Source organism: Anser brachyrhynchus, assembly GCF_964034855.1.
Source record: "Anser brachyrhynchus genome assembly, chromosome: 1".
NCBI classification, from domain to species: Eukaryota; Metazoa; Chordata; class Aves; order Anseriformes; family Anatidae; genus Anser; species Anser brachyrhynchus.
In genome coordinates, this window is record NC_137694.1 from 142,898,531 (window position 1) to 142,924,680 (window position 26,150).

Genomic DNA, 26,150 nt, shown 5'->3' on the forward strand with positions numbered 1-26,150 from the left:
AGTTATCCCTTTGCCCTTCTAGTGAAAATGAGATATATTCCAGAGTATTCACAGAATGAATAGTGATGTTCTTGCTATTCATGATTTTAAGTGCTTGGTTTCATCAAAAATACAGTATTATGCACTTAGCAATCCTAACTAGTTTTTTTTTTTTTTTGGGATTTCTCAGCATGTTTATTTAAAAACATTTTTGTGTGAGTCAGAGAAGATACAGATATAAAAATGGGATGTATGAATCAAAAATTCTTGCTGACAGCAGTAAGAGCACTTTTAGATCCATAACAGATTAGTGGGAACAAGGAGGAGCCTCTCAACAGAAGAGGACAGCCATGAATACTTATTTGAGACAATAAGGGTATTTGCTAATGTGTCTACTTAGTCCGTTTCCATCTACTTACATGCACACAGTTTCAAGGAGATTTAATTGTATCACAGAAGGTTAGTCATAACCCTATTTTGAAGAAAAGGAAGGCTAAATATCATTAGATAGAAATAAAATTTGAAGTCTGGATAATTTTGAATGACGTCTGCCCTAAGAAGCTTGATACAAAGAAAAATATTTCCTTTTTTCCATCTTTCTTTAAAATGTTCTCCCTTAGAGTGGAATTTCTCCCTAGCTTACTGTAGCTGGTAGGTCAGAAAGGGGACTAAAGACAGGTTTCTGTCCCAGTATCTCATAACCTACTACAGCTGCAAATACTTTCTGTACCCAGCAAGATGCTAACATTATCTTAATAATACAAACCATCTGGATTTGATTTTGGTCAATTATGAAATAATAGACATTGCAACAGTGTTAGTCTGATGTGGAAAAATAGCTATGTTTTCAGAACCATTGAAAGAATTCTTAAAAATTGATGTCCTGTCTCTCTAAGTCTTGTGAAATGACCCAGGTGAGATAGTTTACTACGAAGAGACAGAAAACAAAGCAAAGCAGAGCAAATCAACAAAGCAGTGGTCTCAGCTCTCTGAAATAATCAAAGTGATGAACCTTTACACGATCCTTTCAAATTCAGATCATTAAAATGTATCCTTTGCAATATACCCTCCCATATGACACTCAGCACTATATATATAATTTGCTTGTTTGAAGCATGGGAAGAGGCTGTAAAAACAAAGCAAGATAACACAATGTAATTATGGTCTATTTATAAGTAAGTTAATTGCAAAATGGTTTTCAACTTGCGGAAGGATTTATTCTCCAGTATGCTTAGCAAGGAAGGTATTAGCAGTAGGCATGTACAGCACCGAGCCAAGAGGCCTTCTTTGAGGGCCCTGCTATAGGATAGCATAATGCAATGTGCAAAAATTGAAGTCATCAGTTTGTACTAAGGCCAATTGTTTTGGGGGGAAGCCTAATATAAAAAAGAAGCTATTAAAAGACCATTGTTAAGCAAAGTGTATATATTCACAGTAGGAACGTTTAGATATTTTTGTAGGAAAAATACAAGACTGATTTACATATCAGTGGATGCCTAACAGAAATTAAGATTCATTAGGAAAAAATGGGTTGGGTATATTTTCTTCTAGTTGCTTATACAGTGCTTGTTCAATAGTGTTAATAAACATGTTAAGTCAAATTCTGATCTGTTTATGCTATCTATGCAATTCTATTCTTCTCTAGATCACTGCATGCTAATAAACTTGCAATTCAGATTGCAAACGTACATGTGTGAAAATGGAAAGCTGAAATACTCTATAAATTTAATACGTTTATGTACACTGCATAGAACTGCATTTCTTATATTATTTTTGAAAAAAATAAGGATGTGCTTGGATTTATTTATTTATTTATTTTTTAATGAGAAAGAAAGGTCCCAAAATCAGTTTTGTTTAGGTTCCCACTGTTGTATATGAAAGTCATTTGTCTTTTTAAATCCAGTATACTAGTTTAAATTATTATGTTATGAAGCAAAGAAGCAAAATAAACCCCTCTCTTCTGTATGCTCCTTGAAGGCAGCAGGTTACCACAGTTCATGGACATATGAAGACACCTGAAAAAGCTGATGCATAAATTAAGTTCTGAGGATTGCTCTTTTGCATACTGCTTATTTTGCATCTGTGAAGTTCACGAATACTCTATTAATCATAATCTGATTTTACAGACCCTTAAGTTACAGTGACTGAGAACCCGTATCTGTTACAAACATTAAGGTTCAACCGAATTTCCTCTGTAACTTGGCCCCTTTAGAGAAATTGGTGGTAACCTCGGACTGAAGAATTTATAGGTAATCTTACTACATGATAATTTCAGATACTATATATTATTGAGAGGTGTCTTGAGGAGAAGTAAATCTGTTTCCTCACACAAGAGATTCAGAAAGATCTGAGCATAAACCCCTTTTCAGGTCTTTGGTCTAAGGTTTGCAATCCTTCTGCAGATCACAGCCTCGCTACAGCCTGAGAAGCCAGGGAATAGAGAAAATTTCCACAGGGTTAAATTGGTACTAGCACTGGAGTCTTTTTGTTAGGGTAAAAAGCTTGCTGGTCATAAATATAAACTGAAGTCTGATGGAAAGATATTCTCTGACTTCTGGTTTTCAGGCAATTGAGTCTGATTCTCCTCTTAAGTTATTTGCAACTGTCTGTATCTGTTGGTGTCAGCACTGTCACTCCAGATTTACAAACAGAATTCAGGCCTCTATTTAAAAAAATATTTTTAAAGAAGTCTGACTTCAAATTAACAGGTAAAAACAAGAGCTTTATCTCTATTAATAATTTTGACTGCACAAAAAAACTCTTTTGTTTCTGAATATCTGATTGTTGGTACTTGTAGAAATATAGTCCTCTTCAACAAAGCCAAAAAGGAGTTCTAATACACTGCTCTAATGCATCTCATATATCTCTCTGAAAGGCAAGAGAAAGAGCGTAAAGCATCAGTGCCAACTAAGTCAGGCTGCTGGTGAATTCTCCCTGGGATCAAGTGTCATTATGTGAAACTGGCTGCTCTCGAGGAGAATTTACCTTACTATGTTGATTGGGGAAAGCAATCAAGTACTGTTGGAACCAGTTCAACGCATTCTCAGTCAATGCTAGCCAGTCACCTAGGCACTGCAACAGAATCCAGCCTTTTACAGAATAACCCCCCCATGGCTAGATCTGATAGTACAAACAAGGCCAGGCTTCCTTTTCAGCAGTGGTATTCAAACCATTTATGACTTTGACAAGGGCAGCCTCAGTAGCATGTCTGCGGCTGAATCCAGGACGAGATTTATCAAACAATCTGCTACTGTCCAGAATTTCTCTCACTCGCGTTGCCACCACTTTCTGTGGGAGCTTGTCGAAAACCAGCAGGAAATACAGCATTTCCATTGCTTGTTATGTTGCACAGGATCCCAGCGTGAGGTGAGATGGCTGCGGGCATGGTAATTACTCCCTTTCCAGAAGCAGCCTTTGAGAGTTTCCGGACTGTTGAGCTCCCGAGAGTGGTGTTACTATTACCCAGGTAAAATGCTAGTGTGTGTATGTTTCTCCCTCAACATCCTATTTAGCTGTATGCCATTACAGTGCATCTCTGCCACCTTTGTCTTTTGCTACCTTCTGTGAATTTAATTTACTCCAGTTTAGCAGATAATTGCAAAAACGTAAACTCATGCAGTAAAAAAGGGGGAAGAGAATCAAAAAAAGTGAATCAATAAAAGCCTTACTTCGTACAGTAATTTATCGGCATCTACTGCAACATAATCTTGAAACTCAGCGCAACTGCTGGTATTTACAGAGTACAGTATAGCTGAGACTCAAATATACAATTTTAATTATAACTGCATTCAAAAGCACATTTTTCATCTAATTTTTATATTTTATATGAACTAAATACTAAACTATAGCATTTTCTGCTTCATTTACATAATCTTCCACTTGAACATTATTTCTTACTGTGGTATGGTGCTTTATGAGGATACATTAAAAAAAAACTAATAAAAGTTCAATTAAACATCATAAATGTAGCCAAGTGCATATTTTAATACCCTTCAGAGATAATGATGCTGAAGCGTTATAAAAAAACAAACTAGTGCTTCCTTAGTGTACAACAATTGCACGTAATAAAAGCAGCTTAAATCATAATTCTAAATATAGGACCAGTTTCACAACTTTAGTAATCTAGATCCTAAAAAAGTGTGTGTATTAGATGGGAGCAGAAGAACAAAACGAGCAACCTTGGAATTTGGTCAGAGCTAGAGGCAAATCAGAAGATACTGGTATAGCCAGGGCCAGCCCATGTCCAGTTTTAAATTTGTGCCAGCAGGCCCTGAACTTTCAGTCCAAGAAAAGAAGAAAATCCTGTAAGGGCAAGATAACCACATAAAGTAAAATGTGGGTGCATACTGTCCTGCCTATTTGCTGTTTTGGGTGGGGCTATACCTGGAGATATGTCAGGATCATGTCCGACACATTGGGTCATAGGGAAAAAGTCATCCTGGGGGTGAAGAATGGGGCTGAAGCTGGGAAGCAGGTATTACTATACAAAATAGTGTTCTCCCCTGATGAATAATGGCCTCCTGCCCATTCCACAACTGAAAATAAATGCTGCTTAACTGCTGTGTCTGGGACATGGTGCACAGGGATCCCATGGCACTGTATGAGGCAGATATCCAGTTATGCGACTCTCATGCTCACTGTGGTAGACCCAGCAGGTCTGGAAAGTTCAACAGAGGAGCGTAATAGAGGGCAGAGGAAGTATTGGTGACCCATTTATAAGGTAGTGCTATAGGCATTTCAGAAACACGGGAACAAAGGATCTGATCGGAGTCAGGCCAAATGTAAGAAAAATTTACTCAATCACACAACTACACAACTGCTATCTTGATGGGCTTAATATAACCAGGTCAATGGCTTAGATTAGATAAATAGATGAATAGTTCAGATACCTAGAAAGACAGTTACTGTTGCAAAAAAAATAGCAACCAAAATTAAAGCACGGCACCTAATTTAAATGAAATGCAGAAAGTTAAAATAAGTGGAGATTCCTATTTTGGCAAAAATGCAACATTCCCCGGAATAACTATGTCAATGTGGTGAAATATGAGAGACTGAGAGAAAGAGTCAAAATCCACTACAAATTCCTGGGCATGACCCAGATTCATGACTTAAAGATATTCATGTGAAATCAATACCTGGACTAAAACATGTGAGGGCAAAGTGTGCATGTGAAGAGGGAGGAATGAAAGAGGTATTAACAATAGGCACTTGAGCTCCTGTATTAAAAGCAGAGGGAGAAAATCTCACAGCCTTGCAGATAAACTGCAGTTGTATCTCTTTTGTTGTATGCTAGATAAATATTCTGAAATCAACTAATTTCAGTAGAAGCTGAGGAAAGCCTTTACAGTCAAACCTAGGGAGAGAGGGCAGGACCACAGCTGTCCAGACTCACATTGTTTTAAAATGTCATGGAGTTACACCCTGAGTTCCCAAGAGGCGACTGAAAGCCAAAGGCAGATAGATACTTCTGTGAGAGAGAGTACCTGGCAGCCAGCTCTGGTGATCCCAGCATTGATGAGTGAGAAGCCAAGGTGCGGGTGAAACTGCTGGGTGACAGTACGTGTGAAACCTTGGCTATGTCTGTGCTAGTGAAATAAACAGAGCAAGGATACCAGCTCTATCATTTGATGTCCATGCTGTTTAATTGCTAATACTCTCCCTGGCACAGCCTTGAGCTCTCTCCCAGACAATGCCTGGGCACAGCTTGGGGACAGCACAGGCCAGGGGCTGTTCTCAGGAGGCAGTGAGTGTTCTTTGTTTTGGGGAGTGAAGACAGTTTAATCATATAACCATAAGCAGTGCTGGATCGCTTGCCCATAGGGACAGAGGAGCGGCATGGATGTAGCCTGTAAGTTCAAACGAGGTCCACAGCCCCGGCTTTTCTTTGGCAACAGGGAATAATGGCTATAAATCCTTTACCCCGTGAGAATCTCCTGCTGGAGCCGATTAAGCATCTATTTCCCACCAAACCAAGCTCTTACAAAGTAGCCCTATAAAGAAAGGGGGTAGGTGGTCATGCAGAGAACAGGCAATTTAATTATTTAATCACCGAGGCAGTGTCTGCTATGTAAGAGCTTAATGTTGTTTTCTCATGAACAGTGTGCACATAAGAAAATTCAGTGCCACAAGTTAAAAGGGAAAGAGAGGAAGAATGGAATGATCAGATGAAGTCTTGAAATCCCCCAAGGCCAAGAAAATGGGAACACCTCAAAGTAAGCGTATGAATTTGTGAGGAGCTTGGTACAGTAGATGTCAGTCTATCTGGCCAGTAATATTTTAGACTGCTGATGAGAAGAAAGAAGAAGGAATCCCTTTTCCTTAACCATGCTCCTAAAAATGTGCTCAGCACTCCAGAAATCTCTCTAAAGACTTCAGAAGACCAGGAGTCCTTGAGGAATTTTGGGCAAGGTAAAGTGTGCTGGACTCCAGCGGTTGTGTGGGAGCCACAACTCATGAGCACCTTTTCCTTTCTGCCTTGAGGCAGAGGAACAACGAAAAGGACACTGAAAATGAGAGATTTGATGTCCAAGCCGAAACTAAGAGATGTGATAAGAAGTTCTCTTCAGCTCCTTATGAGCTTTATCCATAACATCTTTACAGCTGGAATATTTCTTGCACATATGATTTACCTATAGACAAACAAACGCAGTAATGCTATCCCACAGCAGTGCATGTCCCTGAATTTGGGAGAATATCAACCTGTTTGATGTATGTAACACCTAAAACCATAAAGGCACAAAAAAACATTCAGCAAAAGATAAAAAACTTGGATAAAAATGCTAAAGGTGTATTACCTTGCTCCTAGAAGGCCAGAAAAAAAAAAAAGGAAAATAAATGGAAGTGAAAAAACCTCACTCCAAGTTTGAAAGGGTAAGGCACAACGAAAGTAAGAAAGTAATCCTAAGGAATAAGTCATGGTTTAGCCACAAGGAGAAATGTGAAAGCTGGGTGTGCTCTGCTCCTTTCATACCACACATGCAGTATTTGGAGGAGGGTGTGGAACTGTGCCCTCAGGCACCCACAGCATGTCTGTGCTTATCACTTCAAGGACAACAGACTTCGTTCCTAAATGCTGTTATTGGGAATTCTATCATTCAGCGAAATTACAGCAGGACTGAATTTGGCTTGAAGCATTATGATGTAGCCTTTAAAATGTTCTCTTTATAGAGTCAGAAATGGCCAAAAATCCAGGAAATCTTGTTAAGAATTAATACTGGAAACAACATTGATGTCATTTATACATGTGCCATGCAGGGTACCTTGAAGCATATTCAGAACAGGCAGTAAACAATGGCAAAGCAGGGAAAGTAGTATTTTGGCTGCCTTTTGAAGACTGTGAGCTATATTTACTTCTTTATTTTGATGCATGTGTATACAGCACTCTGCCAAGCAAGATATACTTTTTATTGACCTACTTGTGTTCCAATTTATTGCTAGTGACAGCTGTTGTCAATGATCTGGAGAAAATAAATTGAGAATAAAGCAAAGAGACACTGATTGGTCAAAAAAATTAGTTGTTGTTTTAAATCAAATATAAGAGACTTAGTCTCTTCAAACTATAGAGGCTGATTAAAGCCATGACTGGATTACAGTAGATCAGAACTTCATGGATTATGAGATGAAATAATACATACGCATCATTTTGGACAAAATGCTGCCATTAGGGTTACCACATAATTTTAGAAACACTGTATTGCATTTCTTCAAATATTCTGCTATGGTAGTACAAGGATTTGAAAGACATTGGCTGCCATGTTTAATTTGATCCTTCTAACATGTGAGTCAAATTTGTTGACACTTAACATTTGCAGCCAGTCCAATCTGCTACATTTCAGTGACTTCTCTACATGGTAATTTCAGAGTCAAGGTCTAGTATAGCTGGTATTCTGGTGGTGTTTCCTAGATACAGCTTGTGGATGACAGTTGCATGACATGAAAATCTCCCTCCTCTAGTTAGCACAATGGGCATTTAACCATTTCTATTTTCAAGGCCAAATTAAGACATATTTCACTTCTGTGTTTTATCTTATTTGACTTTTCAGATTTATTTTTTTTTTATGGGCTGCAAATTGCTCGGGGACATTCTACATGGAAGGCACTATACACCAACAGTTTTATTGTATCTCCCTCTGAAAAGGTGAAACAGTTTTATTGAAGATGCCTGCCAGAGAAATCACATGTATCACTAATGGAGAAAGCAAGTGATAATGGCTTCTTAAATGATAGAGACAGTCAGAAAAAGCAGTTTTCCTATGACAGTATTCTAGGGGGAAAAAAACCAAAATGGTCCCCCAGTGTTTTGTCAGCATCTTGAGGGAAAATCTGATGAAGATACACAATAGTTCTGTTGTAGGTGTTTCTGATTTTATTTTTTTTCTAATCCAAACAGATGAGCACATCCTACATTTTGACTTTTATCAAATACAATATTACCTTTTTGCCTTGTACGTGCGTTTACAGTGCAGAAAAACTGAACAGTTGCAAGTAAATTACGGATGATATAGTATTTCAAGAGATATGAAGAGTTAGGTAGTACTTCTAAACAGTTTGAAGTTTCCTCAATGGAAATTGTTGAATAAATGTGTTGGAAAAGTTGACAAATAGCATGGAGGGAAGTGGAGAAGGAGGGAAAATGAGGATATATACACAAGGGAGAGTTTTCTCCAAAAGGGGCAGAAAGAATGATTACATTTATTGAATTTACATCTCCTCATGACTTCCATGAATGCACGCAGAAATTAATCTCACCAGCCTTCTTTTCTAACATACAATACATTTACATCCTTTAGAAGTCTATGTGAATTATTTACATCTTACAGTAGGAACCCTGGATTCTTGTTATGAGATGCTCTCATCCCTCTAGTTGTCTCTGAGACTAAGTCATATGAATGAGCCTTACAATTATTACAATTCTTATTACCAGTTATTAAAAATACTTGTTCTGGTAGAAAACAGTTCATGAGGAAATAGGGCTGTTTTCCCAGGGTTTCCTTAGGTATATAAGAGTGAGTGATGTGGTGGATGTAATTGTGGAAGAACAAAAGGTGCGTCAAGGTCACACAGCTCATGGAGCTGTATTTGTTAGAGGCAGTCTGAGACATAGCTTGAACAAAATTTCTTCTACACTAGCCAGAAAAATCAGTATTTTCAGGCCAGAATATTACTAGGCAAAAAGAATCTGGGTTTTCTAGATATTAGGATTCCAACATTCAGTTTCACCTTTATACTTTATCTAAATAAGATCATATCCTAAACGACCTTGGGAAACAAACCAGCAGTTTTAATTTACCAAAAAGAAAATAAAAACAATTACAAGCTGAAATTATTTTCAGAGGAGGGCAGGGATGTTTGAAGGATGTACTGGAGGGGGGGAGGGGCAAGTATCCCTTCAGATACTCATGCAACCACTGCTGCTTCCTACTCACCCTGCCTTTGTAATACCTTTTTTTTTTTCTTTTTTTTTTTTTTTTTCTGAGCAGCAGTAGCAGTAACAAAAGCAGCTGTCAAGGCTCGAGGATACAAGGCTCCCATCTGTCCTCTCCCCTGCTTCAAAGGGCATGCAAGAAGGCATCCCCTCTCACCCTGCCTTGATACGAATGTGTACATGTAAGTAGTCTGAGGTGTACAGAATTAATATCTGAGCCCTAAGAGCACTAAATAGCCTTACTCGTAGAATGGTAGAATCATAGGATTATAGAATCACGGAATCATAGAATCATAGAATGGCTTGGGTTGGAAGGGACCAAAATCAAAGACTTCATACAGTATGTCTCCTTCATTGCTCAAGGTACAGCATTACTAAAATACTACTGGACACGTCTCAACATCCTGTTGAACAAATGATATTTTTCTTTTTAAATGCAGAAAACTACATTGTTTACTTTATTTTAAAGCCATCTGTACTTACATATCATCAAAGATAAGCTTTGTCCTTCTGCAGTCCCTGGGCGCGCCAGACAGAGGTGACCAAGGCTCTGTTTGGGACTGTGGCTTATTGCAGAGAACGTTTTCTGAATTGATGTGAGTTGCTTTCTAGACAACAAACAGCATAGAAGACATTGAGGAACTGGCTACTAACTTCAAAAAAGCAACTAATAAACAACAGAGTGTCTTTGCATTGTGTTATAAATTGCCAGTTAGTTTTCCTACTATTTCATCAGGGAGTATGTATAACTGTCCTGTCACCGATAGCCGTGAATTCACAGATATCACTCAGAGCACTTTGTAAAGGGCTCGAGTTTCAATGCGATATACGGACGAAATGGAGCTGAACTATCAGTAACTATCAAAATGCTCTGTGACACAGTCAGTGAAATTATTAAAGAATAGATCTGTTGTGGTCATTTAGAAGATCGAGTTACATCTCTAGTCTTCAGCTTCCAAACTAGCATTGTACCTAGCCCCAGGAGAGCAAGGCTCGCTTGTTTGACTTGTTCCACACCGCACCGCTAATGTGCCTGTGTGGTGAGAATTTGTCACCCAAGGCCCAGGCTTTTTTCTTCTCTGGGTCTCTGATGAGCTTGAAAGATCACTGCTCCGTACCACAGCTGAAGCACACCTTTCGGCAGGGTCTCATGCTTTCTCTCAGCTGCAGCCCTGTTCTTCATGTGGCCTCATGAGCCCTTCATACCGCCTGGTGACCTGCTGTGTGGGCAGCCATGCACTGGTACAGTGCAGAGCAGGCAGCCTCAGGTCGTTCTTGGTTTGTAACCACTGCCAGAAATCACTATTAGTTCTCCTTCAGGTGGAAGATGGAAACTTAATAGGGAAATGGACAAAAAGTTAAAATGGATAAGAACAACTCCCCGGCTTGTGGTCTCTAACAGAAATTCAAGGGACCACTCAGGCATGCCAGCTAGATACCCAATGGGAAGATGGGATAAAACAAAGATAAGTTTAACATTTATAGTTCATGAGCTTTCATATTCTATATGGCACATCCAGATCAGTTCAGTAGGCTAAAGTTTTCAGATGAATAATCAGATACATAAGAATTTTATTGCAAAGGTTGTTAAAATGTTGACCAAATGGTGCATTGCTAGGCTATGCAGAAAATCTCAGTGAAATGCATTTGCTAAGGGTGTGGATCATAAAGCAATCACCTTCTACTTTTGATTTCCAGCACATTTGCCTGTGAAGGAATTTAAATTGTTTTCAAGATATCCAGTGAAGACTCATATCATTATAATTCTGAATGGGTTATAAACCTCTAAACTTATGTTTTAGAAGTTTAAATGTTTAAGAATTTACATTTAATCCATGAAAAGATAAATTTATCACTACTATATGTTAAAATGCCTTTTTATTGGCATATTTTATGCACTTAATTTTATTTCAATTTACCAAAAGCATCTGTGAGATATTTTTGAAAAATATAACTTACAATAACTTGCTTTTTTAATGTCTAAAATTAAGATTATATTTACTACCTCTCCCTTCACTGTCAAAAGAAAAAAAAAAAGTATATACATCTGACTTTATGGGCAGTTATCCCCACAGGTTCCCAAAAACAAAAGCGTCTGGAAGCGACCACTGCTACAACTCAGGTATTTTCTTTTCCTGAAAGTTGCTTAGGCACAAATACTTAGGCTTTTGAAGCCTCTTATTTTTCAAATAACATATAATTAAAAAACAAATAAGCATTGAATAAAATATATAAACCATTTCTGTAGCAAGGGGAGGAGCGCGGGCCTTTCTAGCAACAGAAGATTGGCTTAGCAACTCGACTGGATACTCCAGCAGTGCACATCAATATGGTGGTACCCAAATTGCTTCTTCACATAAAGGTATTTCACACAGAGCTGCCAGGGGAGGACATGACAGTATTCTGTCCTTAATCTCCTAATGACAATGTCCTGCAGGTTGGAAGGTACAGTACTATTTTGAGAGGTGAGACAGATACAAATCCCCTCAACCAGAAGTGCTAACAGACTCTTTACTCCAGCATCCTAATCACAGAGCTCATGCATAAATGGGGGGGAGCATCTACTCCCACTCTCTCTGTGCTCTAAAGGCAGTGGCTAACACCTGGTTTAGTAATAGCTCCTTACCTGGAGCGGGTCTCTGGACACATTTAGTGTGATCAAGACTATGATGGGGTAAGTCTGAATGTCTGGACTCTGGTGGAGCTGAGTTGTGAGGCTGGTGCTAAGCTGGTCACTGGTGTCAGCAATAAGCAGAAGTGTCTGAGAATGTTTGTTGGAAGACATACAGGATTACCTAACTGCAGGCACACTTATGGTTAGGCAGTGGCTGAGTAGAGGCCTTATACATTAGAGGCCTTATGCACTACACTTTTGGATGTACGGGTCTTGCATTATGCCCAAGCAATACTCTAGAGGCCTAAATCCATTCATTTTGGGCCACTAGCATTTACTTTCTGCTTATGTAGCCTTTCTTATTTGTCTAATTTACAGCCTGCCTCGTTGTCTTTCTTCTGTGCCTTGCTAAACTCGAAAACAGAAAAACTGAACTTACAGTACAACGTTCATTATTGCTTTTTTTTTTTTTTTGCGTAACATTCTGCAAAGCTATCATGGACTGCAATACAAAGTAAAAAATATAGAGCTAGGTTTTATATTGTGAACAACAGCATAAACTTACATTGAAGTCTCCGGGATGTGGCTGAGACTGGATTTCACCCTTATGTTTTTTGCTGGAGGAGATGGAAGGTAATAGACTGCTGCCATTAGGTCTGCTGGAGGAAGTTAAATCATCGTTGGAGTATTTGTGTTTTGATGCATCAGAGAGGGGAGAGACAGGTGACCGAAGCATTTTCTCATTTTTATTTATTGGTATTGCCAAGCTGGAAATGGAAATTACAGTAATGGAGTGTCACAAAGCTGGCTTTGAGAAAGGTAAATGTTTTATATATTACCAAAACTTTGAATTTAAAACCTGCTGGCAGGATAAAGTCTATTGGTATCTGGAAACAAGCTTACAGTATGGGGACCAAGAGTTCATTTACAAATTTGTATCGTGTTTCTCCTCTTTCCCTTCAAGGCAAATTGTAATTCTGGAGTTAATATAAAGTCTGTATCAGAGTACTTGAAAAAAACACAGAGATAAATGGCCACTTGCTCACCATCTCTTAAGGGATAGCTAGAGACAAAGATTAGGCTCTGAAGTGTAAGGTTAGGTTATGGAGCCTTATTTCACCATTACAGGTGACAATTTATAAGCCATGGCAATAAAGCCATACGTGAACTAAAACAGGAAATGTGTTTAAAGATGACTCTGTTGTCTTTGTGCTCAATGACCAGCTTTTGGTAGAGCTGTTTATACTAATCTAACACAGATTTTGAAGACAAAGAAAGGTAAGCTGATACTGCAAACAAAAGGAAACACATGCAAACAGTAGTCACACAGCAATATGAGCTGCTCCATCTTCTGAAGAAGAAAGCTACACTCTATTTTCAGCTTTCATTTATTTGAGGGAAGTTTTGGATAAGAAGTCAAACAAACCATAAAAATATCCCCAAAATAAGCTTTAGTTGCACTAATTTGAAAAAAAATATATATATTTATCTGAAAATTTTAAAGCAACACACACAAAATAAACATTTTTTAATGAAAATGGTTTGCATTAAGACTACAACTGTGATTAAGGTCAGACAGACTATTTTAACACAATACCTTCCCCTGTCATATTCCCCTTTATTCAGCCTATTACTTTTTATGGACAATTCTCACTTCTTTATAGTTACTGTATCAGGCAATATACACTTAATGGAATTGCAAAAAGGAATATGGTACAAAATACACTTTATTTCTGTACATCATTTCAGAGAACGGAGCTAATTAAATGTGCACTTATCATACATTTGTCCATTTATCTGGCATGTCTTTAAAAACTATCTGTGAGAGAAGCCATAAATCATAATTCAGAACCGTTCCTGTTTCGCACAGTGTAGTACTTTTAAAATACAACATGAACTGTTTTACTTTAATGACCAATGCTCTTTATGAATGCAAGAATCAGGGTGTGTAAAATGGACAACTGTGTTCTTCTTTTCCCTCTAAGGAAAATAAGATCTTTAGGACTGTTTTCAAAGTGCAGGCTGATGCTGTTATTTCCTTTCCCTTTTTTAAACATAAAACCATGCCTTGGCTAGCCATGTTTATACATCACTGTCAAAGTGCAGGGCTACAGCATCCAAGAGAAGCCATCATTCCTTGGAAGCCATTGCTCCTTGGAGGGCTCCTACCCAAGCCTCAAAAGCTTGGCCCAGGGCTCGTGAGGGGTAGATGCAATTTCTAGTTGTGTGGCAGACCTTTTGCATGCCCTCTGGCACTTCGCTTATGCCCACCAAAGTATACTGTGAGCAGTCAAGCTGCAGCAGCATGACCTTATTATACTGAGAAGCCGTACAAAACAACCTGCAGTGAGCTCTGCTCTGCTGAGACTTGAAATAGTGGCACTGGATGTAGGTGCAAGATATTTAGGGTATCTCTGCCTGACACTGCAGCCTTTTGTGTCAAACAGGGCCTTCGTCAGTCTGCACATCAGGTTGTAGTTCTGGAATATAAAATGCTCATGTCTGAAGGTGTTTTTGCTCCCCTCTTTGCTACCAACCCCTAGCTGTGCTGATACAAGTTTCAGACAAAGTTTCTTGAGTGAATTTACAGGAGGGCTTTACATGCAGATATGCTGCTGGCATAATTGGAGGGGAATGTGCTAGAATGAGTGCCTGCTGGTTGCAAGAGGGACAGGATGTCCTGACACACATGCTGCTGGTTTAGCTACAGCCTCAGTAGCTTGATATCGTGACCTATAGTAGCATAAAACACCTGAACTTCTTGGAATTAGGGCAGGCCAAGGAAGAATTAGGGGGTGAATATTCATTTAAGACCTTTTTTTTTTTTAATTTTATTTCTTTAATATACATTTGCTACCAGGAGTACCTAATACAATGTTTTTAATATACAATTTTTAATACAATTACAGATGCACAAGTAACATAATACACCCTCAGTCTAGTTGCATTCCATGAACTGCCACGGCCACTCTTAAAGAGTTTGGTGTGTTCAGTGAGAACTACCACAGCTGGATTAATGAGCTAGTGCAGTTTATTAAAGTAACAGATACACAGGTTCTTTGGATTGCCTGTGATAAATTCACTGTCTGCAAAGCACGTGCAAATACCAAGAGTATAAGTAAGCCTGGCTACAAATGCATTTAAAGATATAAAGTGGCTCTACAGAGATTTCTAAGTTTCCCGGGGAGGCACTTGGCATAACCAAGTGTTCAAATCTTACCCAAAGGCGTCCCAACAGGGGGGAAGAGAGGCTCGGCCTGTTGACTGATCCCAGAAGTCAGAAGGTATCTTTCCTTATGCGATGGTATCTTCCCTTACGTGATGGTATCTTCCCTAACATCCTCTCTCCCTTAAGCTAATTTATATCATTTTTTTATCTTTCAGGTGGAGCTTGAGTGACTCTGGTCATACATACCTTTGTTATGATTGGTGTGAAATTTTCTCACTTTGCTTTTAAAGGTGCAGACTAGAAAAATTTAAAGCGAAAGCTCAGTGAGGCACGGTTACACCCTGGAGGCGGGTAGCCTTCGGGATGGAGGTGTGTTTTGGTATTATAATGATATTATAATGGGAAAAGTTCACCAAAAGGACAGCATTTTGTCAAAAATGTGGCAGGCTGTTAGCCCAGGATAACAAATATGCAGCTTATCGGTTCTGATGTACCTTCAAGTTCCCATCTTATCACAGAGCCTGGCCGCGGTGTCTCCACTCCGCTCCACCCTCCGTACTGTTCCTCTTAGAGTCAGCACACCAAGTTCCCCCAGTGTGGTCAACATCTAAGGTTGGAGGCCTAGGGAACTTCTATGGAATGCAGCTACACTCCACCCTGGAAGTTTCTTCAATGCTATACCTTTTCTTTAAAATTTGAATATGAGTTTAATTTCTAAGTCACCTCTGGCAATTGTTCCACACAAGAATGTCATGCCTGCATGCAATCACCCACAATAAAACAAACTGTTTTGTGTATTTTTTTGCACTTTATGAAACATGTGACTTATTCCAGGACAAATAAATTGAATTCAAACTTCAGAATAAGCGGTATATCTACCAGTTTTCATCATGATTTTGTCCAGTGTTAATAACAAGAATTGCTCAAACTCATCAGTGATGTGTACAATAGAAAATCCTACTACAATAAATACAAATATTCTCAAATTTTAGCAACTCCACTCTAAGACATACCCTAATACTGCCAGAAAAAAAAAATATATTTTTGAAATACTGATGGCCAATGTGTACTAAACAGCATGCAGCTGAACTTTGAAAAGATGTCGAAGTTTCACTGCTAGAATGCCCCAGAAAGATTCAGGATGATTGATCTGACATTGATAGGGGTCTGTGTACACAAATCATGCCAGCATATAGCTAAATGTTCACAATGTTTTCATAATGTTTTTCACACCCTTCATCCTTTTAAAATCTAATTGTTTTTAAAATCTGAGTTCCTTGCACTAAAATACCTACTAATTAAACAGAATAGATTGCTTGTAATCTTGAAAATATTGGATCTCATGTATATTCCGGAACTGAGTATTGCAGGCATTGTTATGAATATTTTTTGCAATCTAAACAGAGTTTACAGACAATTGCATTTAAACCCAAACATACAGTCAAACTTTAAGTTTGAAACTCATAACACAAAGGAAAGAAAAGATGGCTGCACATGTGAATTGGTGCCTACAAGACAGTGTTTGAGAATATGTTTTGGATGATCGCACTATTCTAGCCATAATTACTCGTTCCATGAGCCTTGCACTTGAACTCACAACTTTGCGCAATACAAAAAAATGCGAGTATATAAATGTGTCAGAGCTGCTAACTTGTTCATTAAACTAGAAGAAAGCAGAATAAACTGGGCAATTTTTCAACATAAAATGTGATAATTAAAAAATAAATCCTATTAAAGGCAAAAATAACACACGACATTAAACTGCAACTAGTTGTATGACTCAGTGGTAAATAAGAAGGAAAATGCTTACCTATTTTCATTCATATTGCAGTGATTTGCTGTTGTGATGTTATGGGCAGTGGCAGCTAATCGTGAAGAACTCTCTCGCTCTAAATGAGTCTTCTTGATGTCTCTGTATTCTTCTTCATTCTCACACTGAGTAAAGAGAAAAATAATAATCTTGTAGGTTTTGGATTTACGATAGATCTGAAAGTATTTTGACGAATCAGGAGCTGGTATTTTCTGGCATTTTGATGCTTTCTTCAAGCATATACCTAACAGCGATCAGAGAAGATTGGTTCACGTCTTGAAAAACTAAAATCTAAAGAGGCAGTACGTAAATGTAGAGTATAAGATAGAGTAGAATATAAAACTTGAATTGCTTCAACCATATTCCCACTTGCATCTCAGGATATTTTTTTTCTTTATATTGCTGTCTTTGCCTGGCTCCTGTGCACTTTTCTCTTGCCTAGTCCTCAACATCATTCTTCTTGTCTCTCCCACTCTTTTCTTGTCATCAGTGACTATGCCTGTGCTAGTCAATACAACAGATCAGCAACAGGCCCTGAGGCTGGCTGGCATGGCACAGCTCACGTCCATGCATGTAACTTGCTCCTCCTTCAAACCAGGCTATACCACATTTGGACTGCCTTTTAGGGAGCCACCTTATTTGGTTTGGTCCCAGGCCAGGGCCAGACACCTTCTGGAAGAGAAGAAGTTGGCCTAGGCCAAAACCACATTAGCAAGCATGCTAACAATTAAACAAAGTGGATGACTGTGTGCCACCGCTTGGTGCTACATCCTGGCCCTATCTCTCCTGGTAGTATGAACGCAGCCAATGCTTCCTGCCACTATTTGACTTCGGTTGAATTCCTTAGGTCCTACCGTTGTTTCCCAGTGACCCTGTTTTCCCAGCCTTCTATGAAGTCTACATCCCTTTCCACATCTAACATTATCCAATTTCCACCGATGACTTGAGTTTTACTCGTGATCTCTTGATTTTCCTGTATTTATTGCTTTACTGCATGGCAACAACATATTCTGTGTTATCCACTGCCACTGTGGCTGCTGCTGTGGGGTTAACATAGATCACACCCCACAGGAGTGAAGATCTTCTTACACCTTAGTGCTTAACCATCCTCTTCCATCTCTACTTTGCCCTTCTTGAGATCATGACAGATGTGGAAGTGATAAGGACCTCTATCTAATTCTGCAGTTATGCCTGATAATCCATTCTTATTAGACTTATTTTGAGAAGGGGGATCGCATATTGTGTGTTTGCATAGCAGTTATCACAGTGAGGGTCTTACTACAGGCAGAGAGGCAATTTGGTACTCCATTGTATTTATTGTAACACTAAAACCACCAACAACAGCAATGCTTTAAGACAGAAGAGTAAAAGATAATTTGTGCCATGGAAAGTCAAATTAAGCATTTCTAGAATGGCTGCATTTATTTTGCTCTTCTATCATATCCCCCTGTTTTATTCTGGGTGTACCAGCTGGCAACATCACACAGACATTTCCTATTGCACAAAACATCAATCTTTTACTTCTGCCACTCTTTGACCTGGTCCCCATCATTTTGTATTATGCAATTACTTCCATGCTACTTCCTAAAGAAAATGCAGACAAATGCATCTCAAAACATAGCAGGGCTCTCTGCTATTGCTCTACCAGTAGCTAGAATAGTTCAGATACTAAAAAAAAATACTTCCAGATACTAAAAATATAACCAAAAAATGACAAGAGAGAGAAAAAAATGAAAGACCTGTTTGGATAAATGATACCAAGAAACATACAGATCAGTCTGCACACATATGGTAGCTCAGGGGGTGACAGACAACTGCACAGTAAAACCATCCAGAAATTGGGCAGATGGTAATTCCAGTTCAGAGTGACTTTTGGGGGCAGATTGGTACCAGTGGACTGGAAAGCTTCCTTGATGGACAGCTGCAGCCATGGGGTGGAAGTGGCTCCCCAGCAGGGATAAAGCCTGTGCACCTGGCAGCTCCGAAAATGTTTAGGAGCAGCATGGCAGAGGGATGGATATGACCACAGGGCTGTGCCCACCTGGCTGCTGCAATGGTGCTGCTTGGGGACAGGTCGGCTCATCAGCTACTGACTCACTTCTTACACTTGTGTCGGAGTCCTGAGGTAGCAGGGGGCTGCAGAGGTGTCAGTGAAGTAAGCAGCAGAGCTAGGCAGGTCCCTGATAAGCCAGGGCTGTCTGCAGGGACTGAAGGATTCTCTCCTATTGTTGTCAATATGAAGGGAAAAAGGATGTTTCCTCTCCTTTTTTCCAGATATGTGGTGATACTGTGCAGACTGTGCCAGAATGTTCCCTATGCCAAAATGAGCATCACCTCCAAATGCTCTGGTTTTGCAAGAAGCCTCAAGAGGAAAAGCTATCTGCCTTCACTTTCACCAGGGTACAAAAAGCCATGCGCCAGCAGACAACACCAGCTCCTCGAGGCCAGAAGTTTGACCACACGAGGGGTTTTGTTGGTTCCAGTGTGGTGTGAGGGGACAAAACCCAGCGAGGGCACCACCGTTGAGTGTTGGACATGGGCACAAGTGATGCTCACTGACCGCGGCTGGGCTGTGTCCCCCTTCCCATCCCAAGCAGCCACCCCCATCTCCCGGAGCTCACCTTGCGTTTCCTTCTAGATTTCGGTAAACCCTTCTCTGCGGGGGGGTCAGCACTACTACCCTGCGGGAGGCTGGCCGCCTGGTTTGCTCCGGCGCTCATTGCCAGCGGCTCTTCGGGCAAACGCTCTGGAATCCTGGACAAAAGAGCCAAGTCAATGTTGACCCACAGTGACTTTACCTCATCACTGTCTTTCAGAGGAGACAGGAGCTCATTCCTACCGAAAGGAACCAGGGTGTAAAACTGTTCCTCCAGCTCCTTTGCTATTTCACTACTAGTCCTGGCATTAATGGAGCCAAAGGCACTGCAGCCGCCGTGGGGTTTGCTAGCGGCACCGGTCCCTGCGTCCTTGGCACGCGGCTCGGCCCCGGCTGCCGCTGGCACCTTGGGCAGCGGGCGTTCCTCCCGCTCCGACTCGGAGCCTGAGTCAGAGGAAGATGACGATGAGGAGGACTCAGTCTCGATGAACTCCTTGGATTTGGGTGCCGTTTTGCTCGGCCCCCGTGCCCGACGCTTCTCGCCAGCTGTGGCCGAGCGGGGCTCCCGGCGGTGCCCTGCTCGGCAGCCTCCACTGCTGCCACCGCCAACAGGCCGGGCTCTTGGTGCCTCGCCAGCGGTGCTCTCCAGAAAGCTGTGGCTCCCAGCAGGCTCCTCTGCCCCACGGCAGTGGGAGCCGTCCCCAGCTGTGGTCCTCTCAGCCCGCCGTGGTGCCTTCTTCCCCGCCGCCCTCCTTGGAGGCCCGCCGTCGGCGGCGGGGGGCGACTTCTGCCGGCCGCCCTTGCTGCCTGGTGCTTTGTTGGCGGTCCTGGGCCGTGGCCCGTCCCCGATGGTGGCGGTGGTGGTGACGCTGGTGGTGCGGCCCTCTCCGCTGCGGTGCTCGGCTGGGCCGGTGGCCGGGGTCTTCTCGCCTTCCTGCCGCTCCGCCTTCACGTGGCCGTAGTAGGGATGGGCCTCCAGTGCCGGGCCGTCATGGTGGGTCAGGATGGGTGCTTTGTGAGGGGTGACTTTATTCAGCCACTTGTCCAGCTGCCACTTGTTGGACGAGGGTGGCTCGGGCTGAAAGAGATGCAAACAGCAAAGAGCTTAGCGCCAAGCCCCTCTGCCTGCAGGGTCCCCTCATGGACACCAAAACACTGGTACTGAAGAGATTTTACCCTGGGCAAGGGGCCACCCCAAGCCCCGTGGCACCCGCTGGCCCTGGCCGTGGATGGGAAAGGTGAGGTGGTGAGGATACGCCATGCTGCCCTGACAGAGGTCCTGGCCTGGCATTAGGGCTGGGAAACAGGGGGCATGCCCCATGGGTGGGGATATTTTTGGTTTCTGGATGAGGTTGGGAACGAGGACAGCTTCTGTGAGTCATAATTTCTACAGATGATTCATGCAGAGCTACTGGTGTTGGCTTTACTGGGAAATGCTACCAAGTTTCCAAACAGAGAAAAATATAATGGTGATAGGATGGATGGAAAACAAGGCAGGGGTACAGCTGAGGCTAAACTAGGATAGGTAGCTGGAAAGCTAGGGATATATATATATATATGTATATCCCTATATATAATACATATATATTTCACCTTTGCATTAAATACAAAAAATATTTAAACAGCATACAAAGGGGCATGTAGTCTCTCCTGGGAGAGGGAAGGCTAACCAGGCGGTGCATATAATCTGTCTGGTATTGATGTTATAATCCTGTGAGATCACACAAACATTTGCTGTGTGGTGGTATTGTCAAATACTCATTTGGTAAGTATTGTGTGGCTGTTAGTTTTTCTCTTTGTTCCTGTCACAACATGATCAAGTTATAAGAGAACATCTAAAATATAATGGTGTTTGGACAGTGAAGTAGTGGGATAATTATGATTTCAAATGTAACCACAGCTCAGAAAATGTTATTTCAGAACAATGTGCAAGTGTTTTATAATGCTTCTTGCAATCAGTAATTTGAGCATAATAAAATGAAAAGGAAAGGAAAAAAAAAAGAAAAGATGGAGTGGATGGCCAGCCATATTCTAAACCAACAGAAGCCAATGTGAAAAGTCTCCTAATTTCTTGAGCTGGAACCAAAATTTGATCAACTAAGCAATTGCACATGAAAACTATTGATGCTCTGGAAGAAAGTTTGCTCAAGAGAGAATATCCACAGTCCCTAACTTAAGACAGTCTCCAACACAAAGGAGCCTCTATTAAAAGGAGGTGCCTGAAAGCAACACAGGCTTCCTGCATAGCCAAGCATGTCTTCAGAGTCACCCACGGAGGGCTGTATTCACTCTACAGGGAGCAAAGTCTCCTAAAATAAGCAAAACAGTTAGACATTGGAATTCATATGATAAAAATATTCCTCCTCTGAAGTGTCTAATTTACTCATTATCCAGCTAGCCAATACCTACAGGAAGCTTGCTGGATTGCCTTAAGTTTATTTTTTCTTAATCATACTCCCTAATATCTTACATGATGAATTTCTTTCCAGACTTGTAAATCTTGAAAATGAATGGGCAGCATTTCTCTTGGATGAAGATATATTTTTAAGACTCTTAACTCTTTGTGTAAAATAAACAACAATTTTTTAGACTGCTGCTGAGAGTAGAGTTGGATGCGTTTTGTGCCATTCATTATGTACATACTGAACTTATTACATATATAATAAAAGGTTCACTATATATGGAGGCCTTTGCAGTGTTCAGGAGTTATATTCAACAAAAGGACATATATCAGAAATGTGCAGAAAAAATACACCTCTGCCCATAAGTATAGGCCAGAGTGAGGGCAGCTTGAAAGTTCAAAAAAATCTTCCAGGTTTTCTGTTACATCCCATTCTGTCTCTTTATGTACCTTGTCGTTCTCTAAAACAGTGGTTCACAAAATATGGATTTCAAGGGATAACAGTAAACCAGCAGAAAACAGTGATTAACTGCTAAAGCGTCATAACTTGGCAATATGGTACTTTCCTACAGTGATATATCTGCTATTTAGGTGGAATAGCTACACTCCCACCAACCTGTAAGCCAACTAAGAAGTCTAACAAGAAGCACCAGCAATATTGCCAGCTTTGCTAATTTTGTCAGGGCTTTCAGGACACTTGTTGTATTTTCTTAAAGGCTCAGCTCTCAGAGTCATGAACTTAGATACTTATCCTGGGTTTATTTAAAGGAAAATTGAAGTCTATGTGGCTGCTGAAAGAAAGATGTATCTGCAAACAATCAGTCAATCAAACAAAAACCTTTAAGATGCATCTGCTAGAAGCAAAAGGCCTGAAGCCGATAAGGTAAATTTAAAGAATATAAATTCTAGAAAATCAAAAATTTTAAACTTCTCTAATTATTTTAGGGCCATTATACAGTTTTGGAATATTTAAGATTGTCAATGTACACAAGTGATGTCAGTTTTATTTTGGAAGTAATTTACTCAATTGATTTCTCTAAAAATTACTATTTTTTGAAATCACTTTTAAAAACAATGTAACTTGCAAGGGACCAGCCAGGAGAGAAAAACAGACCTGGTGAAAAAAAGGATTGGGAAGATTCACTGGAAATTTTTTAACAGTCCACTTCACATGCCCAACTGCAATTGTTTGTGGGAGGAACAGAAAATCCCTAATTCTCCAGTCCATGCTACCTCCCTTAGCAGGTCACACACGAACCTGCGTAATTAAAGTTGGTTTGCTTGCAGTGAGATATTTTCAGCAGCATGTAAGGATGGAAATCTACTGAGATCCAGAGGGATCAAGTAGCAAAATGGTCTTACGTCATGGAAATATACTGCCTTCGAGGTCTTGAAGAGAACTGGGCAGTTTTTAGTTGGAGTAAAGCTGGTGTTGGCCCGATAGACAGCAGCAGTAGGAACAATGGTCTGTAGTAAAGCTGACTTGTAATGAGCTGTCTTGTAATGAGTTGTCACAAAAACTCAAACCAGGAAACTCTTCCAGAGACAGATGGTTCCAGGGACCAAGGCACTACACATGTACATGTGCCATTTCAACAAGAAATAAAAGGATGTGATATGCTTGTTTAAAAAATGTGTGTGGATTCATTTGTATATTATAGACAGCTATATCTGAGCTAGTCAAAAAGTTTGCTCTCCAATCAGCGGACTACTCTCCTAGGGTGTGAACCATTTCATCTTTAAATAGACATCCAAAATAGGCCAGATGAGCTGGGCCCTAAAAATGTCCATTCCTCTCCCCTAACTGTAAAGGGGAGGCTGAGGTGGTGAGCACATATAAGTATCTACAGTACAAATGTCCAAATTTGGGTGGGACGACTCACACAAAGCGTGTCTATGTATCTCAGGTCTCTTAAAGGCTACAAGTGCAACCAGAGGCACGAGTGGCATGCATCCAAATGAAACTTTTGTCAACACTCATTATCCAGAAACACTTTCTGGGGTGAAGGGCTGTTAAACAATGCAAACGTAACAGGATCACTCTATGTCTGTCATTACAAATAGGAACCTAAGGTGTAGCTAATACCATGGTAAATGTGAAGCATGATACCCCTTTCATTGAGAAATTGGATAGCCTATAATGTGCATGTACTTAACCCAATGCAGGATAGGAGTAAGCAATCAGCCATCCCTGCAGCATACTTGACCTATTGGAAATCCACACATTAATTTACCGATATGATAACCCGTTTGTGCTGTCCTACTATCAAAGATTTGGTTCAGAGCAATTCCCATACAAATGTGACGCCTTTTCATTGTATTTAAGACATAGATGAAGATGATGATGATGATTTTGCTGCTTCTACTATTAGTACTGCTAGCACTTCATCAAATTAGAACTGGAGATTCCCATCTGTTAGGCATGGTGCACAAATACTCTAAGAGGTGGCTCCTGCCTCAAAGAGTTTTCTAGAGGGATGGGGAAGTTTAGTTTGTAGTCTTTGCCAAAAACAGTGCATAGGAGAGCTAAAGCCCACGAATCATATGAGCAAATGTGAAGATAGTGTCTACAGTTGGTCTAGTGATGAAAATTCCCTTTTCTTCTGAAATTACCACTCAGGAAATCAAATCATGACATTTCAGATGGGAAGCAAAACCTTTTTTGAAAACAAGGCAGATACAGAAAACATACACAGACACACACCAGCCCTGAAACTAAACTCTTCTTCCCTTGAGTCCTTGAGGAAATGTAGCAGTGAAGAAATGCTGATGAGGTGACAGAAGCATGCTCACCGGTTAGCTAGTTGGTTATATATATATGCTCTTCCTATTTTCTGAGCTAAGGAGAAGAGAGACAATGCCACACAACTCCTGAGGGAACAGCCTGAATTTACGGGCAGTGGCTATTAGTACTAAAGTCCATGCACTTGAAGGACTGGATGCACAGTACTGTGGGCAGGAGGTGGGTCTCTGTTGATGAGGGAAGAAGGCCGGGAAGAGCATCTCCAATCACTTCAGCTTTGACCAGGTCAGACACAACGTGTGGATGTGAGGCCAAAACTACCCCGTGATGATGGAATAATCATGGTAAAAACCCTCGATGGTTGCGAACTGGTCACTACAGTGGAGGCTGTAAAGGATGGTGTATCTGGGGGTGGGGTGCTGGCAGGGTCCAAGACAGCACACCTCCCTGTTCTGGCCAGGTTACTGTTGAACAGCCACTCGTGCTCCATTCCGTGCAATGGCTTCTCTGTTTCCCTCCTGGCCATTCCTCCGTCTGGCCCTTCCTGTGTAATGGGACTTCCCCAGTTGTCTAACCAGACCCAGTCCTATTAGAGGTCTGCATGATAATTCAACTGAATGAAGAACAAACAAACCGAATTTTTAGCTTTTGAAATGTAGTTCTTCTGTGGACTTGAGACCCGCATTTTTTTCTACCATCTGAAATAATTGGAAGGATGTCACCGTTTTCCAGAATCCTCGTTTATGACATTAATTAAGGTCATACAAAGAATTCATGACCTCGGCAGGAGATAGAAGTCTCAGTCCCTTGTTCATAATTTCAGGTTTGGCAGTCCACAAAACTGTAACTACTCACATTACTGTCTGAGGCACCTTAATTTGTCCACATCACTGAAACCAGTCTGAATGTTGTCTCCTGTTCTAGCTCAGCCATTACTCTTAGTTTACTGCAGACATAAAGTGTAGACAGCTGAGCTAGTCACTACAGCCTCTAAATAGTCACTGGAAAGAAACGGACACTTTTAGGGTGCAATTCATCTAATCTATTTTATATGTATGCTTTACAATGAGCTGCTTTTACACTCTAGGCAACTGCATTTAGACACCTGAAAACAGCTCAAAGATCTCAAAATGAGATGAAGAAAAATTACAGGAGAAATGAAACAGCAGTTAAATTTTTGTATAATGTAGAATGCAGAAGATAACCTGTCCTAGAAAATATTTTGAATATATACATATGATATTTCTAATTATGGGGAAAAAATAAAAGAAACAAAAAAAGAATGAAGGGCTCATAATGGCCTGCAGATTACCAGGTGAAGTTCCTCCCAACTTGGACATATGGATTTCCTGCCCAGCATTGTGCAAGAGTACTCAGGTTCATTGTACCTGAATTGTACCCTTATTAGTTTATA

At 40.5% G+C, this 26,150-nt stretch overlaps 1 protein-coding gene across 3 annotated transcripts in view; it reads right to left on the reverse strand.

The window, feature by feature from the left end:
* The window catches only part of AFF3 (ALF transcription elongation factor 3), a 337,924-nt gene that overhangs the window by 25,185 nt on the left and 286,589 nt on the right, over nucleotides 1–26,150 (reverse strand). For all 3 annotated transcript variants that reach the window (XM_080556980.1, XM_080556979.1, XM_080556981.1), the window contains exons 11-14: nucleotides 19,618–20,670; nucleotides 16,997–17,121; nucleotides 12,583–12,784; nucleotides 9,887–10,011 (exon numbers count right to left, since the gene is read on the reverse strand). In XM_080556980.1, coding sequence (XP_080413106.1) covers nucleotides 9,887–10,011; nucleotides 12,583–12,784; nucleotides 16,997–17,121; nucleotides 19,618–20,670 — 1,505 coding nt within the window. The remainder of the gene's footprint in view (nucleotides 1–9,886; nucleotides 10,012–12,582; nucleotides 12,785–16,996; nucleotides 17,122–19,617; nucleotides 20,671–26,150) is intronic.